Source organism: Macrobrachium rosenbergii, chromosome 12 (genome assembly GCF_040412425.1).
Source record: "Macrobrachium rosenbergii isolate ZJJX-2024 chromosome 12, ASM4041242v1, whole genome shotgun sequence".
Taxonomy (NCBI): Eukaryota; Metazoa; Arthropoda; class Malacostraca; order Decapoda; family Palaemonidae; genus Macrobrachium; species Macrobrachium rosenbergii.
The window spans coordinates 110,646,682-110,661,452 of record NC_089752.1 but is presented as its reverse complement, the minus strand read 5'-3'; the positions used below and the strand labels follow the sequence as shown (position 1 = coordinate 110,661,452).

Sequence of the window (14,771 nt, the reverse complement as noted above, 5' to 3'; positions counted from 1 at the left end):
CACCTGTCAGCCACCCACCTAGCGGGGGTACGGAACGTGGTGGCGGATTCCCTGTCCAGGACTACTCCGTTGGAGACGGAGTGGTCCCTGGACGTGGAATCTTTCAAATGGATTTGCCGCCGGGTTCCGGGCCTCCAAGTGGATCTGTTCACAACGGAGAGCAACTTCAAGCTCCTGTTATGTGGCCCCCAACCTGGACCCTCAGGCGTACGCCATAGACGCAATGACAGTAGATTGGAACAATTGGGAGAAGATTTATCTTTTCCCCCCAATAAATTTACTGCTGAAAGTTTTACACAAACTCAGGACATTCAAAGGTCAATTAGCCCTAGTAGCCCCTATTGGCCGAAGAGCAATTGGTTCCCTCTTCTTCAGGAACTGGGATTACTGGAGTCTTCGGATTCCCAAGCCCATTCTGACTCAGACAGTACAAACCAAGACTGTGTCAGCTTCCTCAAGAATTCAGAATGCCCTAGTTTTATGGACTTTATAAAATTCGCAGCCCAAAAAGGAGCGAACATTGACCCTGTCAACACTCTGTTTTTAGAATCAGATAAAAGAGATTCTACTATTAGACAGTATGACTCAGCAGTCAAAAAATTAGCCTCCTTCCTAAAAGCATCTGAAGCCAAAATCATGACAGCTAATTTAGGAGTTTCCTTCTTTAGATCATTGTTTGAGAAAGGCCTTGCTCCGGCCACTATTACCACAATCAAATCAGCATTAAAGAAAGTATTTCTTTACGGCTTTAAAATCGACCTTACAGATTCCTACTTTTCATCTATCCCCAGAGCATGCGCTCGTCTGAGACCAGTATCACGCCCACAGTCTGTTACGTGGTTTCTCAATGACGTCCTCAAGTTAGCATCAGAGATGGATAACTTTCATTGCTCTTATCAGGATCTGTTAAGGAAGACTTTATTTTTGATTAGCTTGGCTTCAGGTGCTAGAATCTCAGAGCTGTCGGCTCTCACTAGAGGTGATAATTATGTGAACTTCCTCCCGTCTGGAGAGGTCCTCCTTTCCCCTGACCCTAGATTTTTAGCTAAGAACGAAGACCCACAGGACAGGTGGTCTCCTTGGAAGGTGGTGCCCCTTCCTCAAGACCAGTCTTTATGTCCAGTTTATACACTTAAATCTTACCTTTTAAGAACTCCACAGAGTAAGTCGGGTCCTCTTTTTATCAGGGAGAAAGGTGGTACTCTTTCACTAAATGCTATAAGACAACAAATTCTATATTTCATTAAACAGGCCAACCCAGATTCAGTTCCCAAGGTTCATGATATTCGAGCAGTTGCTACTTCCATTAATTACTTTCATAATATGGACTTTTCAGAGTTATCTAAATTTATGGGTTGGAAATCACCTCTAGTGTTTAAACGCCACTATTTAAAATCGCTCGAAGCCCTGAAATTTTTCTACCATAGCTGTGGGAAGTGTCATCTCCCCACCTTAATTAATCATATCCTTGTCCTTTCCTTTCCCCCGCCCGCCTGCCTCATTTGCTTTTCTGCTTATTCTCCTGGTTGATTATACCTCACTGCCTGGCTCCTCATATTGACGTTTCTTGTACCTGTTGATGGAAAAAGTGTAATCTGACATGCCATGATTGTTTTTCTTATGGGGTACTGGACAGTTTTTATTTGGCTCCACGTACCCCAGATATATGTATATGTTAATGCTCATTGATTTTGTCTCTTACGTGTTTAGACTAAGTTTACGTGTATAGTATTAAGGTTATATTTGCAGTTATTTTGTGCGCTTTTCATGTTTCACCTTGCTTAAGTAATTTTAAGGTTTTTGGAGCCTCTTCTCCGTCGTGCCGGGGACCTCCCCACGTTTCATAGTATTAAGTTTTTTGATGTGCCTTAGATTTAGTATGCCTTAGTCTTAATATTCTTGCTACACGGAAGAGATTGCTTAATTAAAATTATTTTGGTAAACTTTTGCCTTTTCTTCAGATTACCCCCCATTTCTTTTTCCTGGTAGTTGCAGCCTTGGCATGATTCTCTATCACGATTTCACCGGCTGACACGGGACTGGACTCAGAAAAGGGATTTTGACAAAGGAAAAATCTATTTCTGAGGAAGGTCCCGTGTCTGGTGACCCTCCCTGAATCACCTAGTACTCTCCCCCCTCTTGCACATGCCAAGTCTGGGGTTAGTGCTAGCATGGAATGAGGTAGGTGGCGCTGGTGTCGCCGTCCTGGCGGGTGTTTGGTGTGGGGGCTGTAACGGCTCACCGTTCTGTTCCGGGGTTTTGATAGGGAGAGATCTTTCGAGTAGGTTTCCGTGGTAGTAGTGGTATTCACTCACCCCCTCCTTATACCGACGTCTTCCTAGAAGACGCTCGACTGGGGTAGTAACCCCAGCTTTCCTGAAAGCTCTTTTTCTCTGGTATATCTAGCAAGGTTATACCTAGAAATTCGTGCTGTAATGGAATTTCACCGGGTGACACGGGACCTTCCTCAGAAATAGATTTTTCCTTTGTCAAAATCCCTTTTTTACCGAGTGCATTAATACTTTCAGGATGTAACCGATAAGAGAAAGGTATATTTATGACACACATGCCTATCAGCTTTTAAAAAGCCAAAAAATCACAATGATGTGTAATGGTGTACGTGTTTCCACCTACAACAGGGCATGTTAAGTGATATTGTGCTTTTAAGCTAGTAGCAATTGCAAAAGCTTGCTCTCTGTTCTCTCTGCCACTCTCTCCCTCTCTTGCTTTTGTCATTTTTATTGTCTTCTTAATTTTTTTGGTTTTAAAAGTATTTCTGGATCGGGGTCCCGTGTCACCCGGTGAAATAGTCCATTCAGCACTTATTTCTAGGTAATTCCGTTGCTAGGTACCAGAGAAAAACTAAATGTAAAGCTGGGGTTACTACCCCCAGAGCGAGCTCCAAGAAATGGAGTTGTGTATGGTAAAGGGTGAGATTGTCACAATCACGGGACCCTGCCCTATAAAGATTCCCAATGTCAAAAGTCCCAACGAGAGAGGTGCCGATATTATACAGTGAAAATTACTGTATGAAAAAAGTACCAAAGAAAAATGAGAAATGATATTGGAGAAAAGGATAGCAAGTGTGTGTATTTGTGTGCACGTTTGTGTGTCTGTTAAGGGCTCTACTAATATAATGGAATATCTTAGAATAGCATAGAATCTCTCTCTCTCTCTCTCTTGTTATGCATCATTATTTTATTATATTTACAGTAATATCATTTAATTAAATGTGAAAAAACATAAACAAAAAAAAAACATTAAACAAAGTAAAAGTTCTAAAGAAGTCAAAACACCTCCTGTGGCGGAATTCAAAAACACAAAAACAACACACAACACAGATACATAGAACATATAACCACACACAACACACCCTGATCCTCAGTTGCTGGGAGATGGATTAAGGTGTCCACGGTCGCCAACACAGCACACAAAACCACACAAACAAAACTGAAAACACTCTACACAACAAGGAAATGTAAATAAAAAAAAAAGGAAATAGAACCATATACACACAATAAAATAGCACACCAACAAGAAAACTAACAACTCTCGGAAAAGCATACAAAAAACTGTCCAACACGAAACCACTGACCGGCACTAGCTCTGACTAAAGACTCCCCCAAAACCGAAATCTCCTTCACATTTTCACAGACAGACAGCGCCGTAAACAAACTCCAACTAACGACCCTTATCCCTCTTCCAACAACCGAAACACTCACTAACGACAATTACACTCTCTCTCTCTCTCTCTCTCTCTCTCTCTCTCTCTCTCTCTTCTCTCTCCTCAAAACTTACGTTACTTTACAAAACCATCTCAAACAGCAAATTCTCTCTCTCTCTCTCTCTCTCTCTCTCTCTCTCTCTCTCTCTCTCTCTCTCTCTCTCTCTCTCTCTCTCTCTCTCTCACAGAACGTTGGGAAATGCTAAGTAAAAATTCATTCATCCCTCTATAATTCTCCCCCTTTTAGCATTTTCCAACCAACATTTTTCACACTGCATTCAAATTGCCTTACGCAACACCCACGGATGCTCACTAGCAGGTCCTTTAGAACGCGTTCGCGGGCACGCAATCATTCTCTCAGACTCGCTCTCTCTTCCAGCAACATTCAGACTTACATTTTCTCCTCCATTCTCTCTCAGATTCACGCTATCTTCTTCACTATTACCACTCTCAATTTCATCCACAGTCTCATCTATACCCTCTAACTCGTTCCCAAATACCTCCCCCAATTCTTCAACTAACCCATCCCATTCGCTCATTGACCTTTCCAATTCTTGCAATGATTCATTCATGCTTTCAATCACTCGTCTATTACTGCTACGCTCTCTTACTCTTACACTTTTGCTCATCTCCAACCGTTCACTCACCCCTACACGTTCAGTCAACTCAGTTATATCAAACCCGCATATGCTATACGTTCTATTCATACCATCCCATTCATCCGTATTACACGCTTTATCACTCATTTTCACTTTGGCACTCACACCCGTATCACACAACTTACGATCATTCCGTTCACTTACATTCTTCCCTTTCTTACGTTTCCTACCATACTCTATCAAAACCAATTGCTGATCCTCCATACACAAGCTCTCATGCATACTTGGTTCACCCACATTCAATTTCAACCATTTATACACCCCATTCTCTCTCACATAATCCGGCACATCCTTCCATCTACGCAATTGGTTATGATGCGTTCGTATTTCTCTCACACTACCATCTACACATACTTCCCCTACAACATAACTAAGCCCACTTGGACCAACTTCCAACACTTCATACGGACCCTCAAATTTTTCACGCATGACTTTATTTACATTCAACCGCCCTTTCTCGATTACTTCTTTCAACACTTTCTTGCCCACCTTGTAACTTTCAAACCTCTCATGCGCCTTCTTCCATACCTCCCTATCATTCTCAGATATACCCAATCTCGGTGTCACTATCTTTTCAAAATTTAACACATATTTACACGGAGACATACCAATACCCTTATGCAACAACCCCTCACGTACATGCATTACACGCACCGCTTGCATCCTGGAGGATCCACCCATTTGAACCCCCTTCACACTCAGTTTCCCGAATTCTCTGTCACAGTCACCCTCTTTTGTCTACATACACTTGATACATGCCCTTCAATTCCACATTCGACACACTTCGCTCTCGGTTCTGAACACATTCTCACATAATGCCCATTCTTACCACAGTTGCCACATATTACATTCACTCGGGTACCCTTACAACCATTAGCAATATGACCCACCTGTCCGCACCTGTAGCATTTAACCCCCCTATCTTTCGTACACTCACTTACCAAATGTCCTGATTGCCCACACCCGAAACACGTTCCTAAAGCCCACCTACACTCATTCTTTGTATGTCCTTCCTTTCCACATCTAAAACACTTGCTCGACTTCCACTCAGCGACCTTCCCCTTTGTACACTACTATCCCTAACCCGTCCAACCTGTTGTTCCCTTTACAAACCCACCATTCATCCTCACTGGCACCTCCACATTACTTGCTCTTACACTCCTATCTATTACACTATCTGCCATTCTCATTGGGCCCCCCTCAACACTGCATCCCTAAAGCTTCCAAACTCTGGCACTCTCTCATCTACCCCAGCCCTTACACTCACACTTCTGCTCTCTTTTATAACCCTGTCAAGCTCATAATCTTCTACAATTTCCAAAATTTCTCCCCAAGTCAACCTTTCACTCGTCCATCTTTTCTTCTCCTTCCGCTTCAAGTTCACAAATTCTCTCTCACTCCATCTGGCACTGTCTCTAACAACTTTCTTACTAACTCCTTACATTCATCTATCCCATCATCCCCAAACTTCTTCCTCGCCAACGTCTCCAGCCTACAAGCATACAGTGACAAGGTTTCCCCAGCTTTCATTCTTGCCTCATCAAATCCATTCTTCCTCTTATACTTAACACTCGCTTTCATACGCCTCGCAACACTCGCCTTCATACGCCTCGCTTGCTCAACTAGTCTAGCTTTCACCTTGTCATACTCAGCATCTCCCACACTCATAATAACCCTATACATATCAAGCAAAAACCCAGTCAAATACTCTCCTAATTCTCGTGCCCACACTCTCTTACTCTCCCCATACTTATCCTGACAAAACCTTTCATACTCCCTAAAGAAATCATGCACATCCCTACTTCATTATACCTTTCACACTGGGGTACCTCCCTCACATACATAGCCTTTCTCACTTCTTTCTCACTTTCACTCTCACTTTCGCTACTTTCACTATGTCCTTTCATACTCTCTTCCGAATACAAAGAGTCCACTTCCGCACTTACATTCATCTTTCTCATTACACTCTTCTTCCCCTTCTTTTTATCCACTTTTATCCATTCACCTCCATCCACCTAACTATCACTACTATCTTTACCCTCTCCCTTCTTTCCTGCCTTTCCCACTTCCTTACCCTTCATACCAGTTTCCTTTCCTTTTCCCTTCTTCCCTTTTTCTTCCCCTGACTTATCCTTACTTTCCCTCTGTTCCTTCCCTTGCTTTTCATTCCCCTTTTCCTTACCCTGCCTCTCATTCTCTCGTTTCTTACTTCCTATTCCCACATCACTTTCATCACTCACGCTTCCATTCACTTCTTCCTCCTTTTCTTTCTCTCTTGCCCCTTCACACGTTCCAGAGGACCAGCCTCCAACAGCCCCTTCTCCAAAAACACCCTTGAACATACCTTTCACCATTTCTTCCACACCTTTCATCATTCCCTCCAACTTTTTATCCACCCTCTCTTCCATTCTCTCTTCTGACTCTTTCATCTCTCCTTTTATTTCCTCTTTCGCTCCTTTTACCAATGATCCCATCTCTTCCAACTGAAGCCTCAATTTCTCATTCTCACTCTTTAACCATGCATTCTCCTCTCTTGACAGCCGCAACTCCTCTCTCAACCTCACCAGTTCCTCTTCCATCCTTTCCTCCAGTCACACTACCCGCCACCAATCTTAATTGCAACTGCAACACCAGTTGCCCCACGTTGGGCGGCGCCAATATAATGTGGCGGAATTCAAAAACACAAAAACAACACACAACACAGATACATAGAACATATAACCACACACAACACTCACCCTGATCCTCAGTTGCTGGGAGATGGATTAAGGTGTCCACGGTCGCCAACACAGCACACAAAACCACACAAACAAAACTGAAAACAGACTCTACACAACAAGGAAATATAAATAAAAAAAAAGGAAATAGAACCATATACACACAATAAAATAGCACACCAACAAGAAAACTAACAACTCTCGGAAAAACATACAAAAAACTGTCCAACACGAAACCACTGACCGGCACTAGCTCTGACTAAGACTCCCCCAAAACCGAAATCTCCTTCACATTTTCACAGACAGACAGCGCCGTAAACAAACTCCAACTAACGACCCTTATCCCTCTTCCAGCAACCGAAACACTCACTAACGACAATTACACTCTCTCTCTCTCTCTCTCTCTCTCTCTCTCTCTCTCTCTCTCTCTCTCTCAAAACTTACGTTACTTTACAAACCATCTGAAATGGCAAACTAAAACTCTCTCTCTCTCTCTCTCTCTCTCTCTCTCTCTCTCTCTCTCTCTCTCTCTCTCTCTCTCACACAGAACGTTGGGAAATGCTAAGTAAAAATTCATTCATCCTCTATACTCCTTACCCCTCTCCACCCATCCTGCAAGGCCTTCCCACCCTCTCTCCACCCAGGAAACTCCTCTCTCAGCCAGTTACCCCCAATAACTCTCTCTCTCTCTCTCTCTCTCTCTCTCTCTCTCTCTCTCTCTCTCTCTCTCTCTCTGCCTGCTTATTCCTGTGAGCAGCATTATTAACATAATTCTCTTTCCCACGCATTTTTGCCAACTGCTCCCCTCCCTGAACCCCAAGAAACTTTCCCAGGCCTTCCACCCCACCAAAAGCCTTTGTCAATCTGTTTAGGAGTGTAGGAGTGTTCCCAACACTTCCTTAGACCCACCCAGTGTTGCTAACTTGAGGAGTGGGTTTTTCAATTTTGATGAAATTTAACTTCACAGTACAGCATTATATACTATATCCTTGGTCCCCCGGGGCTGGATGCATCTGGATAATGTCAAGTTCTGGATAATGTGAATACAGATAACTGAGTGATTAATATCCAGTATTTTTTCAGTGCTACCAGCCTAGCACTGTCAGTAGAAAATAGATTGCTGTTAAATGATCAACATGCAACAAAAAACAGGTTTGGAAAAACGTATCTTTGGTAGCCGCTGTTAGTCTGTAAAGGAATTACTCTTATAGTCTCTGAGGGCTCCATAAAGCTGACCAACCAGTATCAAAGAATTCTCTTGCAGTTGGTCTTGGCCAGAATAGTGCCTTTGATTTGCCACAGTAATAGAGTATAAGATAACTCAAGGCAAGTTGGTTCTTTCCCTTGCCTACATCAATTACCCGGTTTTCCCTTCACCTCCTCAGATGTGACAGCAGTAAGTAAGTTGGCCAGAATACCCATTACTCGCCAGGTTTGTGAAAGAAAAACACACCACAAGTTCTCATGCCTTTCTGTCGGGGAAAGTGGGTGGGTTTGAGGACTCACAGCGGCCACCGAAATTAAGGTTTTCCTTTGTTAAAATTGGGTTTTTTGATAGTGTAACCATTGTTTGTCCTCAAAGGAGCATACAAAAGAAATTGACCAGTGGCAAAATGTCATAGCTCCTGATTAAGAGAGCCCAACAACCCAGACAAAAAATGGTCCATGGTAAAGTTACACAAGTTATTACCTACCTCATGTTACACAGGATACCCATTAGGGTTTAACAATGATGGATATGAAAAAAACATAAACCTATATATGTGTGTTATTCTCTGTGGTTCTAAAGTGACCTACCCAGTTATGCTGGATTAGGATACAGGGTTATTGTGTCCCCCTCCCCAGCAGTATCTCGGAATTACCTTGGCATCAAGAAGGCCCTTTGCTTTCCACTAAGGCTTCCTGTTGGGCAGGGACTTACCATAGCACCTACTAACATAGTGTAGCCAAAATCAGTTGATGTCATTGCATCAGTGTTCGAGGAGCATTGCCTCTGATGACTATGAGAATTGTATTAGTGACCCCAATTAGAAAGCAGAACCCCACCTCCTTCCTGGTTCACATTGTGTCCAGGGAATATGTGCATCCTTGGCCTTTTTTGGATGTATTCCTTTCAGCGAGGTCTCAAAGTGTGCAAGGTAGTCATCAGAGGCAATGCTCCTCGAACACTGCTGCAATGACATCAACTGAATTTGGCTACACTATGTTGGTAGGTGCTATGGTAAGTCTCTGCCCAATAGGCGCCTTAGTGGAAAGCAAAGGGCCTTCTTGATGCCATGGAATATGGAACAATGGAGGAAGAACGTAGAATGTCCTCCATTTGTTCCAGTTTTGTAGCAATGCATCTCTCACTATTGCTGGACTGTCCAGGTTTGAAGACATACACTAGAAGTTGATAGTTTTTGTGTTTGGCAGAGAGGTTCACTTCTGGATGTGGAAACACTTTAGCAGTTATTTGACAGGAGGGTTTGTCTAACAACCACCCAGTTGAGGCTGCTGTTTGTCTTGACAGGGAGTCTTCTATTACAATAAGCTATCCTGTGAGGTGGAATGCTGACAAATGCCACTTCCTTGCCCGAGCCATCCTTTGGAGAAACAGCATGACTACACAGAGAAGGGGTGAAGGGGAGCCCAACCTATTGATACATGTCATTATTATCATATTGTCTAGAACCAACACAATGTGGGTCCTCTTTGGAGGCTTCACTTTCTGAAAGGCAGGAAGAGAGCCTCAGCTCTGGGAAAATTGATGAGACATCTTTGTAAAACAGGTGAACATGTTCTCACTACCTGATGATCCTCCCAATGACCTCCCCTAACCTACAAAGGAGACATCCGTTTGTATTGCTACCCACACAGCCAGTGGAGTCAATTTAACCTGTTGTGCAGTTCCCTTCTACCTAACTTTACCAGAAAAGCCCAGATTGAGTAAGGAACCTTTACAGGTCCTAATTCTGGTCTGCGTCTGACAAGGAAGACAACCAACCACAAGGGATATCCTGACAAAGCCCCAACCACACAAAACACCCATTGTGTGTGAGGTGGGACTTGTTCCAGTTTATCAGGAAACTATTTGACTGGAGTATGTTGGCTACTACTCTCAGGTTTTGTAGGCACTCTTCTTTGGTAACTTCCTTAATAAGCCAGTCATCTAGGTAAGCTACCAGTTGAATACCTTCATTTTTGAGTTCCTGGACAACAATTGCTCCTAATTTTGTGTAGATTCTCTTTACCTGCCCTTCCCTATCCGAAACCTTAGGACTGGTTGAAATGAACAGTTATAGGGATATGTTGTTATGTTTCTTTCAGAAGGGGCACTGTAACTCTCACACGGAACGAGTCAGTATAATTGGATAGTAGCAGTCATCTGGAAATTGCAGCATGCAACTCCCTGGGGTGCTACTTCATGAAATTGCATATCTTCTCCACAGGATTTGCATAAAGGGCTCTGCAACTGCAGCCAAAATAGTCCTAGAACATTCTGAAAGCTCCATCGTACTGCAATGATATCCACAAATTTTGCCAAAACAGCAACTCGAAAGTAAAATTCTTCGGGAGTGACCTGTTTGGCATCTGCTTACTGCCACTGAGTAATGGGTATTTTGGCCAACTCCCATGCTGTTGTCACGTGTGTGAGAAGGATGAAGGGAAAATCAGTTAATCACTGTAGGCAATGGAAAGAACCCTCTTGCCCTTGAGTCCTTTTATATTCAATCATTGTGTTAAATCAAAGGCCTATTCTGGCTACGACCAGCTATGAGAGAATTTTCGATATTGTTTAGTCTGTCTTATGAAGCGTCGTGGGACTGTAAGAGCAATTCCTTTGAGGACGAGCAGCAGCCATGCTATCAAAAAGATGAAAATTGATTTTATGAACGATGAAGTGAATGTGATAAATCTAGAGTCATACATTCTTGAGAAAGGAGAATTTTATTGATGTAGTGACACACACACACCAGTGAAGATTGAGATAGTATGTCAGTTGGTACTTCGAGTGAAAAATCAGAACAATCCAAAGAAATTAATAATAATAATAATAATAATAATAATAATAATAATAATAATAATAATAATAAATGTAAGTAAATGGTTTGGCAACACTGCTTTTATCCCACCCATGACTGTTCCCAACACTCCGCACGTAACCTGAATCGTATTTAGGTGAAAGTCATGTCACGTAGTACATTCTTCTCACCCTTATGACCATTTACCTTTCATATTACCTGCTGTTCCACGCAAATTAGTGCTAAATTGCTGTAAGGTGTGTTCAGTAAATTAACAAGAATGGATGGAGAATATACACACTAACTAAGGTATGTGCAGTGTAATTATGAAATAAATGTTAGTTACGATTACAATTCCTCAGTGTCCTGTGATCACGGATGAATCTGGTCTGCGGGCTGGTGGTGGTCGGTTTCAGACATTCACTACCAGAGCAGCAATGGTAGCAAGTAGAATTGACTTTCCTGATGGCATTCATATGATTATGTGGCCTCTGCCTGATGATGATCGCTGCACTCTGACACTCGAAAGTGAGTACTGTACTGTACAGTTCATGTTGTTTTGGGCATTAATTGAAAGACATACGCTGTGGAACCTTACAGATTTAGCTGTTGACTGATACTGTTGTACTGTTTGCCTAAGTATTGAGAAAACTCATTGATGTTTCACAGATGTGAGCAACCATTCTTCACGTTCCAAGACTGTCCAGTTTGAAGTTTTTAATCACTCCTCCATTGGGGCCACATGGTACATTTTCTTTGCTACGGGAAGCTTGACTGTTGGGATGATTTTTGGCATTGCTATAGTGACTCTTAAGTGCATTGATAGGTAAGCCTGTGCGAGTGACCATTTCTTTGTACTGGAGTTAATTTATTTATATACTGTACATACTTTTTATTAAATTTGCTTTCATCATTAAGAATGATCAAATCAAGCCTTTCAAGGTAGGTCATGTTTGAAATAATTTTCTCTGAAAGATTTCCTTGGATGTAATTAATGATGATTTTCCTCTTTTGAATATTTTATAAACTATGGTTTGCTAATATTTTTAAGAGTACTTTTGAGTTAAGATTTGGCAGTTAGAAAGAAGGAATGATTTCAGAACTCTTAATAAAACTGGACATGCAGTTTTAGCGGATGAAGATGATCAACGTGAATTACTACCAGACGATGAGTTTTCTGAAACTACAAGGAGAGAATATGCAGTAGCTGGAGTTGCAGTTCTTCCTGGTGTTGACAATGGTGTAAGTATATTTATATTGAACTTACTGTTGTACAGTAGCTAATGCTTATGGAATTCTTAAAACGTAAAAAGTTACTACGGTACATTAATATTGCCTGGAAATGCTTATAAGCACTTGAAAACAGATGAGCAAAAAATATATGTGTCCTGGAATCATAAGTTGTCCTTCCACTACAGCAGATACCAAGATCTGGATCTGGATCTGGATATTCACAAGTTATAGGGTCACCGGGATCAGGAGGAGTTCCATCAGCAGGTAGGGGTTTTGCTCTGAGCTTTCACAGTGAATCCTCTACGTCTAATGAACCAGCTTCAGGAGGTAAATATTTTTATCCACTTGGATATTTGCAAATGTGGTTTGGTATTTCTTTTTTTTTTACCATGTTATAATTCTAATAATACACTCACTCATTTACTGGACATATCTTTGTTTTGATGGAAAGGATTTCAGTGCATGGCTTTGTTGTACTTATCCCTTTAGGTGTTCGTCACTTTGTTACATGGAAAGATCATGTTCATGTTTTCATGGATATTTTGTCATTTGTTGCTTCCAAAGGGGTGGCAGATGTCATTTTTAGTCATTCCCAACATTAGTCATGAATAGCCTTTTGTGTGAGTGGTTCCCTGGTCACACCAGTTTGTTCAGTCTTGAAAGACAAAGGCCTTACTGTGTTTGCTCAAACCATGCATTATCATCCTCTAAGATTCATTCTAGGATTAGCATTTTTTTGTGTTTGCTATGAGTTGTTATGATGTACCATTCATTTTCATTCCCACTTCTTGTTATTACTGGTATGTTCTTCATTATGATGATAGCTTTTAATGATTGTGAATTTCTATTTTTTTTGTGTGTGTGTTTTTGTCTTCTTGGCTGGTGGCTCACTGGCCACTAATTTGTTCCTACGATTTCTGTTTTCATATGTTTCCAAGAGTAATTTCCATTATTCCTTTGTGTTGCTTGTTAAATGTTCCTATTTGGGTTGGATTTTGTTACTGTAGTCGTGGGATTCCTTCAGTGGTAATTTAGTAGTAATATTGTATATTCCACAGCTGTTTTACTTGGCCATTTTGCAGTGACAAGTAAACTTTTGTTCTCTGTAGTCAAATCTTGGCATAATTTTCTGCAGGGATTCATTTTCCTTTATTTGTTTTCTTAGTTTATGATCTTGTCTTTGTTTTGTTAGTGTGTGACTAGTACTCATTTTGTGAACCATATTAAATCCCCATGCCTTGTGCTGGTGTAATTGGAGGGATTTTCAGTAGTGCCTTCTCACTCTACCTCTATGTATACACAATGAATTAATAACACAGAAGGCTGTGTTGAGCACAGCATCTGGAGAAAAATTTAAAGAGATCCACATAGATTGTAATCTGTAATTGTTTTACAAAATAATGCTGAAGGAAATGCTGTATGGATATTTGCAGTGAAATGTAGAATGAGTTATACTAGTTATTATCTAGTTATTTAGAAATCTCCAGAAAAAATATGTAAACATGATGAACAAAGCATTTTGAGTATGAGAGTAGTGTGGCCATGATCCACATTTCCAGGTTAATTAGTTGTTCCTTTCAAAGTCGTGTAAGGGGAAAGGTACAGGAAAGTAGTATTTGTAACATTTACTGTGTTTTCATGATATAGCCCTCAATTGAACAATGTGAATATAAACCAACATTCAGTCGTATTATCACTGATGTTCTATATCTTAAGAGAACTCTTAAATGGGGAGTAGTAAAATCACAGCCTGATTGTTTGTAGGTAAAACCTACCAGCAAGTTGGTTTTTTGATTGTCTGCTAACATCTCTAACTTCGTCCTTACTCATCTTTGAAACCTTTCGGTCATACTATTTAATTGTGCTAGTATCCCATAAAAGAAGCTTATTTGGAGTTTGTTCCTTTGCAAGTTGATAAAATTCATGTTGCTTAATTTGAGTTTTATTTATAAGGGTGTAACATGATTAGAAAAATTAAGCTTAATAAATAGCATTCCAGTATTTTTTTATATAAATGTTAATGGTAATTCTTGGATGGCATATTTTTCAGAAATCATACAGCAGCCATACTATCCACCAACAACAGTTGTTCCTCATGATGCAGTAATAGAAGCAATGACCGATTCAGTCAATCCTGTGTAAGCCTTTCATTTTATTACTAGTTTAAAAGATGAATTAAGAGTAACAAATTTTTTTGTATAAAAGATGAATTAAGAGTAACAAATTTTTTTGTACCACTTTTAATCTTGGGGTATAATTTTGAAAATTTCTGAAAAAAAAAAGCTGAAAAGCTGATTCAACTTTTATCTGTAATTAGTAAATAAATTATAGAGATGTTCTGCAGTTAATCAGTAATTATGATGTATCACTTTAATACAAGTACTGTAGAGGAAAAGAGCTTCAAAGATTTTTTTTTCAAAACGTAGAAAGTTGA

At 40.8% G+C, this 14,771-nt stretch overlaps 1 protein-coding gene across 11 annotated transcripts in view; it reads left to right on the top strand.

The window, feature by feature from the left end:
* The window catches only part of LOC136843868 (SID1 transmembrane family member 2-like), a 54,589-nt gene that overhangs the window by 22,934 nt on the left and 16,884 nt on the right, over positions 1-14,771 (top strand). For 7 of the 11 annotated variants that reach the window (XM_067112713.1, XM_067112714.1, XM_067112719.1 and 4 more), the window contains exons 6-10: positions 11,467-11,632; positions 11,774-11,930; positions 12,205-12,346; positions 12,523-12,664; positions 14,388-14,475. In XM_067112713.1, the coding sequence (XP_066968814.1) occupies positions 11,467-11,632; positions 11,774-11,930; positions 12,205-12,346; positions 12,523-12,664; positions 14,388-14,475 (695 nt within the window). The remainder of the gene's footprint in view (positions 1-11,466; positions 11,633-11,773; positions 11,931-12,204; positions 12,347-12,522; positions 12,665-14,387; positions 14,476-14,771) is intronic. The other 4 variants (XM_067112716.1, XM_067112717.1, XM_067112710.1 and 1 more) reach the window with 1 other exon arrangement.